Source organism: Nerophis ophidion, linkage group LG08 (assembly GCF_033978795.1).
Source record: "Nerophis ophidion isolate RoL-2023_Sa linkage group LG08, RoL_Noph_v1.0, whole genome shotgun sequence".
NCBI lineage: Eukaryota > Metazoa > Chordata > Actinopteri > Syngnathiformes > Syngnathidae > Nerophis > Nerophis ophidion.
The window spans coordinates 4,039,539-4,059,376 of NC_084618.1; the positions used below are offsets into that span (position 1 = coordinate 4,039,539).

Below are 19,838 nucleotides of genomic sequence, written 5' to 3' on the forward strand. Positions count from 1 at the left end.
ATGTATGTATGTATGTATGTGTATATATATATGTATGTGTGTATATATATGTATGTATATATGTATGTATATATATATGTATGTATGTATATGTATGTATATATATGTATGTATATATATGTATGTATATATATGTATGTATATATATGTATGTATATATATATGTATGTATATATGTATGTATGTGTATATATGTATGTATATATATGTGTATATATATGTATGTATATATATGTGTATATATGTATGTATATATATGTGTATATATATGTATGTATATGTATGTATGTGTATATTTGCATGTATGTATATGTGTATGTATATATATATGTGTATATATATGTATGTATATGTGTATGTATATATATATGTGTATATATATGTACGTATATATGTATGTATATATATATATATATATTTATGTATGTATATATATGTATGTATATATATATATATATATGTATGTATATATATATATATTTATGTATGTATATATATGTATGTATATATATATATATTTATGTATGTATATATATATATATATATGTATATATATATTTATGTATGTATATATATGTATGTATATATATATTTATGTATGTATATATATGTATGTATATATATATATACATACATACACATATATATGTATGTATATATATATGTATGTATATATGTATGTATATATATATGTATTTATATATATGTATTTATATATATATATGTATGTATATATATATGTATGTATATATATGTATTTATATATATATATGTATGTATATATATATGTATATATATGTATGTATATATATATATATATATGTGTGTGTATGTATGTATGTATGTATGTATATATATATATATATATATATATATATATATATATATATATATATATGTAGGTGTGGGAAAAAATCACAAGACTACTTCATCTCTACAGATCTGTTTCATGAGGGGTTCCCTCAATCATCAGGAGATATATATATATATATGTGTGTGTATGTATATACGTATGTGTATGTATATATATATATGTATATACGTATGTATATATGTATGTATATATATGTGTATATATGTATGTATATATATGTGTATATATGTATGTATATATATATGTATGTATATATGTATGTATATGTGTATGTATGGATATATATATTTATGTATGTATATATGTGTATATATATATGTATATATATTATGTATATGTATATATGTGTATGTACAGATACTGTATGACACGTACAGTATCTGTACATATTTAGCTGGTGTGAAGAGCAGGTGTCCAAATGTCTGTGCATACTTTCATTTTGTTGTATGCGTCTTTCCTCCTCAGGCGTGTGCGACCAGAGTTTCGGGATCCACGTGGCCGAGATGGCGTGCTTCCCCCCGGCGGTGGTGGCCATGGCCAAGGTGAAGGCGGAGGAGCTGGAGGAGTTCCAGGAAGCGTGCGAGCGGCAGGGGGAGGAGCCAGACGCCAAAAGACGCCGCAGCGACAAACAGGTAAGCGGGCTTTTTCTTGACCAAAGTGGGCGCAGTCAGGCAGAATTGTGCCACGTGTTGGCCCGCCCGAGCACCGCCGCGCTTTAACTCCCCGTGTCTCCCTCCGCAAGGTGGGCGAGAGCTTGATCCAGGACTTCCTGGAGAAAGCCAAGTGTCTCCCCGTCACCGACATGACGGAGGAAGAGGTCAAAGGTGAGCTGAGGAAGATGAAGGAGGCATTACTCGCCAAAAAGAACACGTACGTCTCGGAGCTGCTGTCACGCTCACTTACCGTCAAAACTTAACTTTTTCTTACCAACGAGCTCGTCTTTCACCGAGTTGTACAGTTCTTCAATAAAGCAGTTTTTTTTTCTAAATATGCTTTTTGTGTTTCCGCGTAAACATGTGGTCTTCATGCTGGCCGTCACGCTCCTTTGTGCGTTAGCTCATTGTTCCGCAGCCTCGTCCTCGGGGAACTCCAGTCTTAAAGGCCTACTGAAATAAGATTTTCCTATTCAAACGGGGATAGCAGCTCCATTCTGTGTCATACTTGATTATTTCGCCATATTACCATATTTTTGCTGAAAGGATTTAATAGAGAACATCCACGATAAAGTTCGCAACTTTTGGTCGCTAATAAAAAAGCCTTTCCTTTACCGGAAGTAGCAGACGATGTGCGCGTGACGTCACGGGTTGTGAAGCTCCTCACATATCCGGACCGAGAAAGTGACGATTTCCCCATTAATTTGAGCGAGGATGAAAGATTCGTGAATGAGGAAAGTTAGAGTGAGGCACTTAAAAAAAAAAAAAAGCAACGGCTGCGGCAGTGAGCGTTTCAGATGCAAAAAGACACATTTACTAGGATAATTCTGGAAAATTCCTTATCTGCATATTGTGTTAATAGTGTTTTAGTGAGATTCCAAAGTCATACCTGAAAGTCGGATGGCTGCGGTGAACGCCAGTGTCTCTGAGAGAAGCCATGATCACAGCTGTTTTTTGACAGCTGCTGCAGGAGGTCCCATAATCCACTGAAGTCTCCGGTAAGAGCCGACTTACTATCACAATCTTCCCATAAAAAAGCCTTGCCTGTACCGGAAGTAGCAGACGATGTGCGCGTGACGTCACGGGTTGTGAAGCTCCTCACATATCCGGACCGAGAAAGTGACGATTTCCCCATTAATTTGAGCAAGGATGAAAGATTCGTGGATGAGGAAAGTTAGAGTGAGGCACTTAAAAAAAAAAAAAAGCAACGGCGGCGGCAGTGTGAGCGTTTCAGATGCAAATAGACACATTTACTAGGATAATTCTGGAAAATTCCTTATCTGCTTATTGTGTTAATAGTGTTTTAGTGAGATTCCAAAGTCATACCTGAAAGTCGGATGGCTGCGGTGAACGCCAGTGTCTCTGAGAGAAGCCATGATCACAGCTGCTTTTTTGACAGCTGCTGCAGGAGGTCCCATAATCCACTGAAGTCTCCGGTAAGAGCCGACTTACTATCACAATCTTCCCATCCAAAAACTTGCTGGTTGACGTAGGGAAACATGTTCGCTTGACCGCTCCGTGTTAAAGCTTCACAACAAACAAACATCGGCTGTGTTTCGGTGCTAAAGGCAGCTGCAATCCACCGTTTGCCACCAACAGCATTCTTCTTTGACGTCTCCATTATTAATTGAACAAATTGCAAAAGATTCAGCAACACAGATGTCCAAAATACTGTGTAATTATGCGATGAAAAGAGACGACTTTTAGCCGTGTGTGGTGCTGTCCCCTCGAGCCAATAAGGTCACAAAAACGCGTCATCATTCCGCGACGTTTTCAACAAGAAACTCCACAGGAAGTTTAAAATTGCAATTTAGTAAACTAAAACGGCCGTATTGGCATGTGTTGCAATGTTAATATTTCATCATTGATATATAAACTATCAGACTGCGTGGTCGCTAGTAGTGGCTTTCAGTAGGCCTTTAACCAGCGGACCTTTATTCCTCCCACAACTCTGCACGCAAACTTTCATCAAACAACCACAACATCTGCTTTTAATCCGCTTCACCTTTCTTGTCCGTTTTAGAAGCAAATTTGTGTAAAAATCAGTTTGTACAACACTCCAAATTCTGCTGTATTGTGGTGGGAGCTCTTTGAGTGGATTTGTCGCCATCTGCTGGCGCGTATAGAGAATGCAGGGAAAAATAAGGCGTGTTTTTTTTACTTATTCTATGGCGCCCCCGTGCGGTCGAAAAGTGTAATTACTGTTACATTGTCCCAACTCATTATAAAAAAATACTTTTTTTGTTATTTCCGATAGATTTTAGCGCGGATTAATCATAATACGTGATTCTTTCTAATGTTTTTTATGTCAAAGTTTAAATTAATTATTTTAATTATTTGACAGGCACTTGTGATGAGACAATAACCCAAAACCATTCATGTTTATATTTATTTAAACTCATTTTTAAAGGCCTTTGATAAAATGATGTCACTTTTTGTGTTCTTTTAATCATTTAAACTTGGAACATCCGATCAAAAGGTCAAAATAAAATAAAAATTTCTTTAAAAAAGACTTAAAATACTAAGATGAATGGTTTTATAAGTAGTTGAAATGTAAAAGATAATTGAGCGGATCCATGAATTGATTAACGTGGACCCCGATTTAAACAAGTTGGAAAAAAGTATTGGGGTGTTACCATTTAGTGGTCAATTGTACGGAATATGTACTGAACTGTGCGATATACTAATAAAATATTCAATCAATCAATCCCCAGAGAGTTAAAAGCAATAGAGAAATGGTTTAAGGCTGCGATGAGGTGGCGACTTGTCCAGGGTGTACCCCGCCTTCCGCCCGAATGCAGCTGAGATAGGCTCCCTCGACCCCAAAATAAACAAGCGGTAGGAAATGGATGGCTGTAAACAAATCATTCACATCTTAGCTTTGTGTTACAGGCGGCAAATTCATCCATCCATTTTCTACCGCTTGTCCCCTCCGTTCAGTCAGTGTAAAATCAGAAACATAATGAAGTACATTTGTTTTTAATGTTGACTGGTTAAAACAAAAAAAAAACAGCATGATATAAAATGTACTTCATTGCAAAAAGTCAAGTGTTCTGCCAATAGAAGAAGAAAATTCGGCTTGTTAAGACTTTCCAAAACAAGTAAAATTAAAGCTGCAAGCAGCGTTGGTCGGGTCCGCCGTTGGCCGCCGCCGCCGTGTCCCGGGTCCCGATCTTAGTCAGACCTACATAGAAGTTTTTATTTCATGTCTCTACGACATTTCTAACAGAAGTTACATGCAGTTTTGTCTGGGTTTTTTCCTAGGGGGCGCTAAGCGCAATTTAGATTTTTGGGGTTTGTTTTTTTATTAGATGGCAGTTTTTGCCAGTCCTGATATGTGTGTAAAATTTGGTGAGTTTTGAAGCATGTTAAGGGGGTGAAATTACAGATCGACAATTCTGGATGTTGTTGATAAATGGCTTTTGCTTGGCATAGTAGGGCTTTAACTTGCACTTTGAAGCATTTTAAGTAGGTCAAATTACAGTTTAAAGAGGCAAAAAAGACATTTTTTAGGAAACTTTGCGCAGGGGTTTTTTGAAGGCGCGTAAAATCCAAACCGGAGAATTTATCAAAAATTTGTTCGACCACTTTTTTTAAAAGGGTTCAATCTCTCTCCTGTGCGAGTTTGAAGGCGAAACGACAAACACACTGGGAGGAGTTTCGATTAGAAAAAGGTGACGGGTTTTCACAAAACTTTTATTTTGAAGGGGCAATTTTTAACTTCCTGTTGATTTTTGCCGAAGGATGTCAATTATCGAAATGTAGGTCTAAGTGAGACCTTGATAAAAGTTTTTGTTTCATGTCTTTCCGGCATTCCTACCAGAAGTTACAAGCAGTTTTGTCTGTGTTTTCTTCCTGGAAGCAAAAATGTACTTCATTGCAAAAAGTCAAGTGTTCAAAAACAAGTAAAAAAAACTCAGCAAAATTATCTGCCAATAGAAGAAGAAAATTCGGCTTGTTAAGACTTTCCAAAACAAGTAAAATTAACTAACCTCAAAGATCCCCAAAATGCCTTCAAATAAGTATTTTCTTACTAATAATAAGCGCAGTTTTATTGGTAGAATAAAAAATGAGACCTTTTTGCTCAATATGTTGAAAAATACCGTATTTCCTTGAATTGCCACAGGACATATAGTATGCGCCTGCCTTCAATTACTGCCGGGTCAAACTCGCTTCCCAAAATAATTAGCGCATGCTTAGTATTAGCGCCTGGTCAAACTCGTCACACCACGAGCGACACTTCCCCTGTCATCATTTTCAAAATGGAGGAGGCCGATTTCAATAATTTGAAATCGCATAAAGGGAAGAAGATTAAGAGCTATTCAGTAGGATTTAAGGTCCAAGCTTACATCACACTCAAATTTTTACTGTATGCCTTTGGTAAGTGCAGGAGTGAGAAGAGGTTTTAAATTAATTAACGCATGCTTACTTTTACTGCATGCCTTTGGTAAGCGCAGGAGTGAGAAGAGGTTTTAAATTAATTAGCGCCCCGGCGGCAATTCAAGGAAATACGGTATTCTAAAATGAAGTAATATTTTGACATATGTACTTAACATCATGATTTTTTTTGGTCATGCTTGAAATAAGAAGTTATTTCATAGCTCGGTTGGTAGAGTAGCCGTGCCAGCAACTTGAGGGTTGCAGGTTCGATTCCCGCTTGCACCATCCTAGTCACTGCCGTTGTGTCCTTGGGCAAGACACTTTACCCACCTGCTCCCATTGCCACCCACACTGGTTTAAATGTAACTTAGATATTGGGTTTCACTATGTAAAGCGCTTTGAGTCCCTAGAGAAAAGCGCTATATAAATATAATTCACTTCATTACTTTAAAAAAAGTAGTTTTAAATTTGTGTTTATGATACAGCTTGTTGATATTTTAGTTTCAAGCATGTTTTATTCAATATAGGTCATCAAATCTCAGCAACGAGCTGTAATATCTTACTGAGAACATTTAGGACCAAAACACTTCAAACAAGTAAAACTCTAACATCAAATATGCTAAGTGAGAAGAAAATAAGCAAATATCACCTTTTTTGAGATATTTAATTGTACTTACATTTCAGTTTTTGCGGTGTATAAAACCATCCATCCGTTTCCTACCGCTTGTCCCATTCAGGGTTGCTTCGGGCGGAAGGCAAGTACACCCTGGACAAGTCGGCATCTAATCACAAAGCTGATACAGACAGACAATATTCACACTCTAGGGCCAAATTAACCATTAACTAATAATGTGACAAAAAAAAGACGCCTCGGATCTAATAAAGTTTTATTTTCTTAGAAATGGCCAGTTTCCTGTTTTTTGTCTTCCAAAGGAAAAAAAAAAAAGAAGTAGACCCCCGCTTTTTTGGGGAGGAATCCCAACTAGCATCTACATAATGGTTATTGAATACTTCACAATATATTAAGTCTAGATGTTATGGTACATGCATACGATTCAGGCTGCAGGAGGAGCCACAGTCACCACGATACACTGGGGGCGGGGCTTAGGCTGGAGGGGGCGGGGACGTGTGAAAAGTGGGTGGGGTTGCAGAAGCACTCTAGTGGTCCAGTTCAAAAGGAGCTCAGGTGTGTCCTATTGGAACCCTCTCCACTAAACACTGACTGCATTAAATTGTACACACACATTTATACAAGAGTGGGCGGAGTCACTCCACCTGCCAATCACATCAAAAAGAGCAGAGAGGGTCGATTTAGTGTTTAAACGAGTTTCTCTTTCACAGAAAGAACTTCACCACTGGCTCACCAGAGTGTCTGCAGCCATGTTGGGGGCGGGGAGGGGGTGGGGTGTCAGGGTGCTAACCAAAGAAATAATTATAATATATAATAAAATAAAAGACATTCAAATACAGTCAGCTTTTTTTGCTTAAAAATACAAAACTACATGATAAAGCGTCGAAATAAAATCCACTGATCAAAATGTTATTTTTTCCTTAAAAATAAAAAAGTGCTCCATCTCACACGCACACACAAACACACTCGCCCTCAAACACCGCCGCTCGTCAGCGATGGCGGGGAGGAAGCAGGAAGTGAAGCTTTGACTCCGCCTCTTGGCTGGGTTAAGTCTGCGCGCCCCCTTGTGGAGACTTGCCTGCACTGCAGCCTTCATCTTATGCCAGAGCGCCGCCTTCAAGAGCGTCTCTTTTGCGTGTGAGGGGGGGGGGCATGGGGCTTGAGGTGGAAGTCAAAGGGGGCGTGGCCTACTGCGTGTGAGACATCACGCCATCCAGGGAGGGGGGCGGGTCCTCAGTTATGCTGCAGCGTGTTAGACTCGATGGGCGGGGCGGAGTCGTAGAGAGTGTCCGTGTCGTGCGTGGGCTCCCCCGCCAACGTGCACGGGTTAGACAAGGTGCCCGCCCCACAGTCACAGAAGAAGCTGCGAGGACCACAGGACGTCCGTTAGAAAAAGTCAGAAAGTAAAGTTGCAACATGTTGAGTGACATGTTGACATGTCACGCAACTTCCTGTTGGTCAAGTTGACATTAGTTGACTAATGTCAAAGTCAGTCGCTCAACTTCCTGTTTCTATCACATTGACATGTCACTCAACTTCCTATTTGTCACAATAAAATGTTATTCAACTTTATGTTTCATTCACATTGACATGTCAGTTTTATTGTGACAAACAGGAAGTTGAGTGACATATGTGAAAGAAATATGAAGTTGAATAACATTTTATTGTGACAAACAGGAAGTTGAGTGACATATTGAGAAAGAAACATGAAGTTGAATAACATTTTATTGTGACAAACAGGAAGTTGAGTGACATATCATTGAGAAAGAAACATGAAGTTGAATAACATTTTATTGTGAGAAACAGGAAGTTGAGAGACATATGTGAAAGAAATATGAAGTTGATTCACATTTTATTGTGACAAACAGGACATTGAGTGACATGTCAATGTGGAAGAAGCTGGAAGTTGATTAACATTTTATTGAGACAAACAGGAAGTTGAGTGTTATTCAACTTCCTGTACCTTTTACATTGACATGTCATTCAACGTCCTGTTTGTCACAATAAAATGTTATTCAACTTCCTGTTTCTTACACTTTGACATGTTACTCAACTTCCTGTTTGTCAAAATAAAATGTTATTGAACTTCCGGTTTCTTTCACATTGACATGTAACTCAACTTCCATTTTGTCACAATAAAATGTTATTCAACTTCCTGTTTCTTTCACATTGACATGTCACTCAACTTCCTGTTTGTCACAATAAAATGTTATTGAACTTCCTGTTTCTTTCACATTGACATGTCACTCAACTTCCTGTTTGTCACAATAAAATGTTATTCAACTTCCTGTTTGTCACAATAAAATGTTATTTAACTTCCTGTTATTTTCACATTGACATGTCACTCAACTTCCTGTTTATCACAATAAAATGTTATTCAACTTCCTGTTTCTTTCACATTGACATGTCACTCAACTTCCTGTTTATCACAATAAAACGTTATTTAACTTCCTGTTATTTTCACATTGACATGTCACTCAACTTCCTGTTTTCTTTTGCTGCACTTTTCAAGTGTTTGCCTTTTTTCCACATAAATGAATTGAACATTTAGAGATGAAAAAGGTGCCAGCAGAGGGCGCCATCAATAACTTAGAATAGGACTGCAAACATTAATAGAAATAAATGTAACATTAAATACAGCTTAGATGTATATTATATTGCAACAATTCATGGTTTATGAATCATTTTCATGAGTTACACAACTTGTCATGTGTCCCACAGCTGCTGCAATGGAGCACACATGTGGCCAGATTACTTTATTTTGTTGAATTAATGCACACATGTTAGAAATGCCATTTTAGAAGATATTAATTATTATTTTTAATAAATGCATAATACTGAAAGCAGAAAAATCTTTACTTATTCAAAAAACGGCAAGAGAAGAAAGGACTATCATTTAGAACAGTGGCTCTCAAATAGGGGTACGCGTACACCTGGGGGTACTTGAAGGTATGCCAAGGGGTACGTGAGATTTTTCAAAAATATTCTCAAAATAGCAACAATTCAAGAATCCTTTATAAATATATTTATTGGATAATATTTCAACAAAATATGAATGTAAGTTCATAAACTGTGAAAAGAAATGCAACAATGCAATATTCAGTGTTGACAGCTAGATTTTTTGTTCCATAAATATTGATGTTAAAGATTTCTTTTTTTGTGAGGAAACGTTTAGAATGAAGTTGATGAATCCAGATGGATCTCTATTACAATCCCCAAAGAGTTGATGATTACTTCTATGTGTAGAAATCTTTATAATTGAATCACTTGTTTATTTTTCAACAATTTTTAGTTATTTTTATATCTTTTTTCCCCAAATAGCTCAAGACCACTACAAATGAGCAATATTTACAACTGTTATACAATTTAATAAATCAGAAACTGATGACATAGTGCTGTATTTTACCTCTTTATCTCTTTTTTTCAACCAAAAATGCTTTGCTCTGATTAGGGGGTACTTGAATTAAAAAAAATGTTCACAGGGGGTACATCACTAAAAAAAGGTTGAGAACCACTGATTTTTAGTCAATTGAAATTACTGGCGGCCCCTGCTGGTCGCTTGGAGTAACTACACTTACTATTATTCTTTTTTTTATTATTATTGTTATTATAAATGTCAATTGATATTTCCTATCCATTCATCAATCTACTAAGACTTGTCCCTCTAGAGGTCGCTGGAGCCTATTCTGGCGGAAGGCGGTGTACACCCTGGATAAGTCACCACCTCATCACAGGACCAACACAAACAGACAACATCCACACACTCGTGTCTGCACATCTTTGGAAGTGGGAAAGAACCCACGCAGCCATGCAAACTCCATAACAGATCTTTTAATCAGGGTTTAGTGCTGCCAATTCCAAAACCGATCATCAATGAGTGAGATCGGCAGATACCGTAAAATGTGATCGTTATTTTTGAGTGCTGGCGACACTTTCAGTATCAACACAATATGTACAACATTACATACAAATGTTGGACCGAAACAAAGTCAGCAGTATGCAATACCTAAACTATTATCTATTACTCTTAAATCATTAGCAAAGCCCAGAGAATTATTCCCAGAATTTGCAAACATGAACAAAAACAACATGACATAAATCATTTGAAAGTGAAGTGAATTATATTTATATAGCACGTTTCTCTAGTGACTCAGCGCACTGCACATAGTGAAACCCAATATCTATTTTTTTCATTTAAAGCCGTGTGGGTGGCACTGGGAGCAGGTGGGTAAAGTGTCTTGCCCAAGGACACAACGGCAGTGGCGGAAGCGGGGATTGAACCTGGAACTCTCAAGTTGCTGGCACGGCCACTCTACCACAAAAAAATAAAAATAATCTAATCAAAGTAGTATAGTATTAATAGTATATATTATCATTAGAATAGTATAATTGTACAATAATACATTAGTTTAAAAAAAAAAGTACTAATACTATCGATCATATAGTGATACTATCACCAATTCATAGATGGATCGGCCACGTCACACAGACAGATATTATTCTCGCCAACTTTAATTTATCTACTTATTATTTGCTAATATCTGCCTACTTCCTGCAGTAACACTCATCCATCTACACTTCTTAAACTTAGTGGCCTAGTGGTTAGAGCAGGGGTCAGCAACCTTTTTGAAAGCAAGAGCTACTTCTTGGGTACTGATTAATGCCAAGGGCTACCAGTTTGATACACACTTCAATAAATTGCCAGAAATAGCCTATTTGCTCAATTTACCTTTAATAAATGAATCTATATATTTAAAAATTGGTATTTCTGTCTGTCATTCCGTCGTACATTTTTTACCTTTCACGGAAGGATTTTTGTAGAGAATAAATGATGAAAAAAACACTTAATTGAACGGTTTAAAAGAGGAAAAAACACGTAAAAAATGAAAAATAAACTTTGAAACAGTTTATCTTCAATTTTGACTCTTTAAAATTCAAAATTCAACTGAAAAAAAGAAGAGAAAAACTAGCTAATTCGAATCTTTTTGAAAAAATTAAAAAAAATTTTATGGAACCTCATTAGTCATTTTTCCTGATTAAGATTAATTTTGGAATTTTGATGACATGTTTTAAATAGGTTAAAATCCAATCTGCACTTTGTTAGAATATATAACAAATTGGACCAAGCTAAAGACAAATCATTATTTCTTCTAGATTTTCCAGAACAAAAATTTTAAAAGAAATTCAAAAGACTTTGAAATAAGATTTAAATTTGATTCAGATTTTCTACATTTGCCAAAATATTTTTTTTGAGTTTTAATCATAATAAATTAGAAAAAACATTTCACAAATATTTGTCGTCGAAAGATCAGAAGTTAAAATGAAGAATTAAATTAAAATTGATTTATTATTCTTTACAAAAAAAAAAAAAACTTGAATATTGACTTAAATTTTTTGGAAATAAGAGGAAGGAATTGAAAAGGTAAAAAGGTATATGTGTTTAAAATCCTAAAATAATTTTTAAGGTTGTATTTTTCTTCTAAAATTGTCTTTCTGAAAGTTATAAGGAGCAAAGTAAAACAAATATATATATTGTTATATATAATGTTAGATCCACTATGGACTGGACTCTCACTATTATGTTAGATCCACTATGGACTGGACTCACTATCATGTTGGATCCACTATGGACTGGACTCTCAGTATTATGTTAGATCCACTATGGACTGGACTCTCACTATTATGTTAGATCCACTATGGACTGGACTCTCACTATTATGTTAGATCCACTATGGACTGGACTCTCACTATTATGTTAGATCCACTATGGACTGGACTCACTATCATGTTGGATCCACTATGGACTGGACTCTCAGTATTATGTTAGATCCACTATGGACTGGACTCTCACTATTATGTTAGATCCACTATGGACTGGACTCTCACTATTATGTTAGATCCACTATGGACTGGACTCTCACTATTATGTTAGATCCACTATGGACTGGACTCACTATCATGTTGGATCCACTATGGACTGGACTCTCACTATCATGTCGGATCCACTATGGACTGGACTCTCACTTTAATGTTGGATCCACTATGGACTGGACACTCACTATCATGTCTAGATCCACTATGGACTGGACTCTCACACTATTATGTTAGATCCACTATGGACTGGACTCTCACTAATATGTTGGATCCACTATGGACTGGACTCTCACTATTATGTTAGATCCACTATGGACTGGACTCTCACTATTATGTTAGATCCACTATGGACTGGACTCTCACTATTATGTTAGATCCACTATGGACTGGACTCTCACTATTATGTTAGATCCACTATGGACTGGACTCTCACTATTATGTTAGATCCACTATGGACTGGACTCTCACTATCATGTTAGATCCACTATGGACTGGACTCTCACTATCATGTCGGATCCACTATGGACTGGACTCTCACTCTAATGTTGGATCCACTATGGACTGGACACTCACTATCATGTCTAGATCCACTATGGACTGGACTCTCACACTATTATGTTAGATCCACTATGGACTGGACTCTCACTAATATGTTGGATCCACTATGGACTGGACTCTCACTAATATGTTGGATCCACTATGGACTGGACTCTCACTATTATGTTAGATCCACTATGGACTGGACTCTCACTATTATGTTAGATCCACTATGGACTGGACTCTCACTATTATGTTAGATCCACTATGAACTGGACTCACACTATTATGTTAGATCCACTATGGACTGGACTCTCACTATTATGTTAGATCCACTATGGACTGGACTCTCACTATTATGTTAGATCCACTATGGATGAATAATTCACTTCACTAGTGTTAAAAATGGTGACATTTCTAAAAAAAAGTATCATTAATATACTATTCCAAGAAGTATATTATTCAAGTAAGTGAGGCATGCATCAACTTGAGGTTTCCTGGTTCGATCCCCAGGTTTCGCCATCCTGTGGTTAGGCCTCGCACTGTCATCAGTGTGTGAATGGGTGAATGTGAAAATACTATGCAAGTATGACCATATATAGCGGGGCTGTCAAGTGATTTTTTTTTTTTTAATCAAAATGAATCACTCTAAACGTGTAATTATTGATGAATAATCACACGTTATAATGCGCATCAATAAGTAACATTTGCTGAGGTATGTTTACAAAAAATGATATTGATAGGGAAAAACACAATTACGTCCCAAGGAGAAGAAAAAGGTTCTCACCGATCGTGCCGTATAAACTCCACATCGTGTCCTTGGTGGCATTTCTTGATGCAGTTGACGCAGATGGCGTTCCTGTCCGTGGTGTTGCAGGTGTGACATCTGCACGACCACAACAAAGGGCGTCAAAGGGTGGAAGGGAGAAGGGAGAAGATGGAGCACAGCACGGTCACCTGTAGAAGTCGTGCATGGGGTAGCTGGTGTAGCTGGAGATCTTGTACAGGCACTGTCCTCGACTCACCGCCTTCTCGATGGCGTCCTGGTTGTTGGAAATCTTGTTGTCTTGATGGCGAGGAGGAGAAGAATTGGATTCATCTTAATATTAATACAAACCCCGTTTCCATATGAGTTGGGAAATTATGTTAGATGTAAATATAAACGGAATACAATGATTTGCAGATCCATTTCAACCCATATTCAGTTGAATGCACTACAAATACAAAATATTTGATGTTCAAACTCATAAACTTCATTTTTTTTGCAAATAATTAATTTAGAATTTCATGGCTGCAACACGTGCCAAAGTAGTTGGGAAAGGGCATGTTCACCACTGTGTTACATCACCTTTTCTTTTAACAACACTCAAACGTTTGGGAACTGAGGAAACTAATTGTTGAAGCTTTGAAAGTGGAATTCTTTCCCATTCTTGTTTTATGTAGAGCTTCAGTCGTTCAACAGTCCGGGGTCTTCTCCTGTCGTATTTTACGCTTCATAATGCGCCACACATTTTCCATGGGAGACAGGTCTAGACTGGAGGCGGGCCAGGAAAGTACCCGCAATCTTTTTTTACGAAGCCACGCTGTTGTAACACGTGCTGAATGTGGCTTGGCATTGTCTTGCTGAAATAAGCAGGGGCGTCCATGATAACGTTGCTTGGATGACAACATATGTTGTTCCAAAACCTGTATGGACCTTCCATCACTAATGGTGTCTTCACAGATGTGTAAGTTACCCATGCCTTGGGCACTAATGCACCCCCATACCATCACAGATGCTGGCTTTTCAACTTTGCGTCGATAACAGTCTGGATGGTTCGCTTCCCCTTTGGTCCGGATGACACGATGTCGAATATTTCCAAAAACAATTTGAAATGTGGACTCGTCAGACCACAGAACACTTTTCCACTTTGCAGCAGTCCATCTTAGATGATCTCGGGCCCAGAGAAGCCGGCGGCGTTTCTGGGTGTTGTTGATAAATTGCTTTCTCTTTGCAAAGTAGATTTTTAATTTGCTCTCACAGATGTAGCGACAAACTATTTAGTGACAGTGGTTTTCTGAAGTGTTCCTGAGCCCATGTGGTGATATCCTTTAGAGATTGATGTCAGTTTTTGATACAGTACTGTCTGAGGCATCGAAGGTCACGGTCATTCAATGTTGGTTTCCGGCCATGCCGCTTACGTGGAGTGATTTCTCCAGATTCTCTGAACATTTTGATGATATTATGCACCGTAGATGTTGGAATCCTTAAATGTCTTGCAATTGCACTTTGAGAAACGTTGTTCCTAAACTGTTTGACTATTTGCTCACGCAGTTGTGGACAAAGGGGTGTACCTCGCCCCATCTTTTCTTGTGAAAAACTGAGCATTTTTTGGGAAGCTGTTTTTATACCCAATCATGGCACCCACCTGTTCCCAATTAGCCTGCACACCTGTGGGATGTTCCAAATAAGTCTTTGATGAGCATTCCTTAACTTCATCAGTATTTATTGCCAACTTTCTCAACTCCTTTGTCACGTGATGCTGGCATCAAATTCAAGAGTTAATGATTATTTGCAAAAAAAAAAAAAAAAAGTTTATCAGTTTGAACATCAAATATGTTGTCTTTGTAGCATATTCAACTGAATATGGCTTGAAAAGGATTTGCAAATCATTGTATTCTGTTTATATTTACATCTAACACAATTTCCCAACTCATATGGAAACGGGGTTTGTAATAAGATTGAAAGGAGAAGAGGGGCGCTGCTTCTACCTTTCATGGTGACGTTGACGCCCGACGCCAGAAAAAGACCGCCAAAGCGGTTGTTGAAGATCTGGTTGCCCTCCAGGGTGGCCGTGGCGTGGTTGGTGATTTCGATACCTGGAGAGAAGGAGGGAAAAAGTGAAGGTATGTTGTCATGGCAACACACATTTAACAAGAAGAAGCTGTGTTTACCAGCGGCGAAGCCGTCAAAGATGCGGTTCTTGCGGAGGATGGGGTGACTGTTGGTGCTGATCAGGACGCCCGCCTGAGCGTTCCTGAAGATGTCGTTCTCCTCCAGCAGACCTGACACACACACACACACACCAAGTTGGTTTCTATGGAGACAAGTCGATTCACAACAAAAGGGAACCAGAGGAGAGATGCTCGCTTGGTGGCAATAATGCTATGAAGAGTGGCAACGAACACACCAAGTTAACTTTCAGTTTCGAGCCCCGCCAAGGCAAGGCAAGCAAGATGGACAAAAGCATGAGAGATGGGCGACCATTTTCGAGATTGCTCTGAACTTTGGATAGCTGGGTTTGCTCGCCCAGCACTGGTAATTACGATTGTTTAAACTTAATCCATTTTGGAGAATAAGACTGCTAAACTTCAATTCCAGTCCCCCTCATCATTTTTAGACAGCTTTAGAATAAAAAACGATCTGGGTGGGATCTTCCCTCCTACAGAGAGCGTCCTAACTAACTATCGAGAGTTTTACCGCGGTTATCATCCATCCATTTTCTAACGCTTGTCCCACTCGGGATCAGTGGAGCCAATCTCAGCTGCATTTAGGCGGAAGGCGTCGTACACCCTGGACAAGTCGTCACCTCATCGCAGGGTCAACACAGATAGACAGACAACACTCACACACTAGGGCCAATTTAGTGTTGCCAATCAACCTATCCCCAGGTGCATGTCTTTGGAAGTGGGAGGAAGCCGGAGTACCCGGAGGGAACCCACGCAGTCACGGGGAGAACATGCTAACTCCACACAGAAAGATCCTGAGCCCGGGATTGAACCCTGACTACTCAGGACCTTCGTATTGTGAGGCACAAGCACTAACCCCTCTACCACCGTGCTGCCCGCGGTAATCATTCATAGCGTTTATCGTGACTTCCCCAGTGGAAACCAATCATCGCTTTGAAATCCATCCATGATTCTACATCCACGTCATGTTTTGGAACAGAAAGGAAGATACAAGCATGAACTGCACAGTAAATAAAACTAACATTTTCAGGACTTATACAGATCCCAAATACACATCAGCAGGCACCAGAAGGTGAGAAAAGTTATTTTTGCTTAATATTGCAAGACAAAACGCCGGATATGTCTGCTAGTGTTTGCTACTTTGCAGAGCTTACACACACACACACACACACACACACACAATGATAATACTGGTATGTTGAAGCACAGTACAATACATCAAGCGGTGCAGCTTCATAGCTTACCAAAGTCATACTAAAAACATTTTGACAGATTTTTGTGCGCCCTGTGTAATGTTCTATATTCTCAATGGAACATTTAAAGTTTTGGTAATGTTTACTGGCCTCATCTTGCTGTCGACACGTATCTCTTATGTGTGACTGCCATCTACTGGCCACACTTATCATTACACCATGTACCCAATAAAATAGCTTTGGGGTAGAGATGTCCGATAATGGCTTTTTTGCCGATATCCAATATTGTCCAACTCTTAATTACTGACACCAATATCAACCAATACAGATATATACAGTTGTGGAATTAACACATTATTATGCCTAATTCTTTTGTGAAGCCCCGCTGGATGCATTCAACAATGTAAGAAGGTTTTCCAAAATAAATCAACTCAAGTTATGGGAAAATGGCAACATGGCACTGCCCTATTTATTATTGAAGTCACAAAGTGCATTATTTTTTTTTAACATGCCTAAAAACAGCAGCTTGGAATTTGGGACATGCTCTCCCTTAGAGATCATGAGGAGGTTGAGGTGGGCGGGTGTGAGGTGGGGGCTGGGGTTTAAGGGATAGCGGGTGTGTATTTTGTAGCCTCCCAGAAGAGTTAGTGCTGCAAGCGTTTGAGTATTTGTTCTGTTGTGTTACAGTGCGGATGTTCTCCCGAAATGTGTTTGTCATTCTTGTTTGGTGTGGGTTCACAGTGTTAAAGGTGTTTATACGGCCACCCTCAGTGTGACCTGTATGGCTGTTGACCAAGTATGCCTTGCATTCACTTGTGTGTGTGAAAAGCTGTTTATATTATGTGACTGGGCCGGCACGCAAAGTCAGTGCCTTTAAGGTTTATTGGCGCTCTGTACTTCTCCCTACGTCAGTGTACACAGAGGCGTTTTAAAAACTCATAAATTTTACTTTTTGAAACCGATACCAATAATTTTGAAACCGATACAGATAATTTCCGATCTTACATTTTAAAGCATTTATCGGCAGTCCGATATTAACGAACATCTCTACTTTGGGGTCAGTCAGCACAACCAGAATTATTCAGTACATTAGACACCTGTCGATTTTTGAGAAAATGAAAATAATTTTAAGTGCGCCTTACAGTCCGAAAAATATGGTTAACGTACCTCGGCCTCCGTTAAAGATACAGATGCCGCCGTCGCGCCCGTCGTGGATCTTGTTGCGCCTCAGCGTGGGGTTGCTGTCCGTCTTGATCCACACGCCCGCCATGGCGTTGTCGAAGATCTCGTTGTCCTCGATGAAGCCCAGACCTGCGGCGTGACACAACCCGATCAGTGCACTGGGGAAACGGGCAGGAAATAGCAGACGGACCGCAGACCTGAGTTGTAGACAAGAATGCCGCCGTTTTGGCCGCCCCATATCTTGTTACGCCGGATCTTTGGGTTGCTGCCCGTCCTGTCGTCAAAGATTTTTGGAAAAGTACTTTGGTGAGTACACTTAGTAAGTACACTTTCATCAAAAACATTCCAGGAAAGACGCTCAATTACCTTATTTGTACGCCCGAGTACATATGATTGTAGATGTCGTTATCTTCCAGGACGCCATGGCCGTTGTCGTAGAAATACACGCCCACCTACAGAGACATTTTGTTCAAGAATCTTTACAAAGGTATTTTGTACAAGTAGTGCTATGTTGTACAAGTAGAGCTATATTGTATAAGTAGTACTATGTTGTACAAGTAGTGCTATATTGTACAAGTAGTACTATGTTGTACAAGTAGTGCTATAATTGTACAAGTAGTACTACGTTGTACAAGTAGTGCTACAAAGACATGTTGTACATGTGTAGTACAATAAAGATCATTTTGAAGGGGTGTGCTGTGGGGTCATTGCCCATGAATGTGTTTTTAATTTTCAATCACAAACCTCGATCCCTTCTATCGGCTCATTATTTATCTCCATACACAGTGTGGAGCCGCTCTTATACTAATAACAATCACCTCCTTTACGGCAAATTAACTGCATTTCTTAGTATCGTTATCGAGTATTGTTATGACTGAAGGATGAGGCTACACGTGTTGCACACAGAGTAAGCCAGGAGCAGGCATGCTAAAGAAATAGGTGCTTAGTCATTTGCTGTGTCAGCATTGTCACAGTCAGTACACAACAACTAAGAGGAGGGCAGATGAATACATTAATTGGTTGTGTCGATATTAAGGGTAATATCAATATATGATCAATACCAGAGCGATCAGATCAAGATTTTCATCTAACCAAAAACTTTTGTTAATGTTTACAAACTCGGAATAGTTCTCTAAATCCAGAAGGATTTAAAAGGAGTAGATGACAGTTTTTGATTTAGTTGAGTTATTCAAAATTATTTACTTTGTTTTGTGTGTAATAAATAGAATAAAAAAAGAATAAAAAGGAACTAGTTTAAATAGTGTGTTGATATTGATCCGCTTGGGATGGTTTCCTGCTGGCTCCGCTTTGGACTGGACTCTCGCGACTGTGTTGGATCCATTGTGGATTGAACTTTCACAGTATCATGTTAGACCCGCTCGACATCCATTGCTTTCCTCCTCTCCAAGGTTCTCATAGTCATCATTGTCACCGACGTCCCACTGGGTGTGAGTTTTCCTTGCCCTTATGTGGGCCTACCGAGGATGTGGTAGTGGTTTGTGCAGCCCTTTGAGACACTAGTGATTTAGGGCTATATAAGTAAACATTGATTGATTGATTGATCA

General features: G+C 38.6%; 2 protein-coding genes across 7 annotated transcripts in view; one reads left to right on the plus strand and one right to left on the minus strand.

Annotated features, from left to right (window-relative positions):
- Positions 1 to 1,862, plus strand: part of LOC133557215 (DNA mismatch repair protein Msh2-like) — a 73,604-nt gene extending 71,742 nt beyond the window's left edge. For both annotated transcript variants that reach the window (XM_061907508.1, XM_061907509.1), the window contains 2 exons: positions 1,340 to 1,506; positions 1,617 to 1,862. In XM_061907508.1, coding sequence (XP_061763492.1) covers positions 1,340 to 1,506; positions 1,617 to 1,790 — 341 coding nt within the window. In that variant the 3' untranslated portion in view covers positions 1,791 to 1,862. The remainder of the gene's footprint in view (positions 1 to 1,339; positions 1,507 to 1,616) is intronic.
- Positions 1,863 to 6,777: 4,915 nt separating this feature from the next.
- LOC133557216 (F-box only protein 11-like) overlaps positions 6,778 to 19,838 on the minus strand; it is a 40,854-nt gene continuing 27,793 nt past the window's right edge. For all 5 annotated transcript variants that reach the window (XM_061907515.1, XM_061907513.1, XM_061907512.1 and 2 more), the window contains 8 exons: positions 18,640 to 18,725; positions 18,471 to 18,547; positions 18,259 to 18,402; positions 15,884 to 15,994; positions 15,701 to 15,808; positions 13,907 to 14,015; positions 13,737 to 13,835; positions 6,778 to 7,901 (listed from right to left, as the gene is read on the minus strand). In XM_061907515.1, the coding sequence (XP_061763499.1) occupies positions 7,772 to 7,901; positions 13,737 to 13,835; positions 13,907 to 14,015; positions 15,701 to 15,808; positions 15,884 to 15,994; positions 18,259 to 18,402; positions 18,471 to 18,547; positions 18,640 to 18,725 (864 nt within the window). In that variant the 3' untranslated portion in view covers positions 6,778 to 7,771. The remainder of the gene's footprint in view (positions 7,902 to 13,736; positions 13,836 to 13,906; positions 14,016 to 15,700; positions 15,809 to 15,883; positions 15,995 to 18,258; positions 18,403 to 18,470; positions 18,548 to 18,639; positions 18,726 to 19,838) is intronic.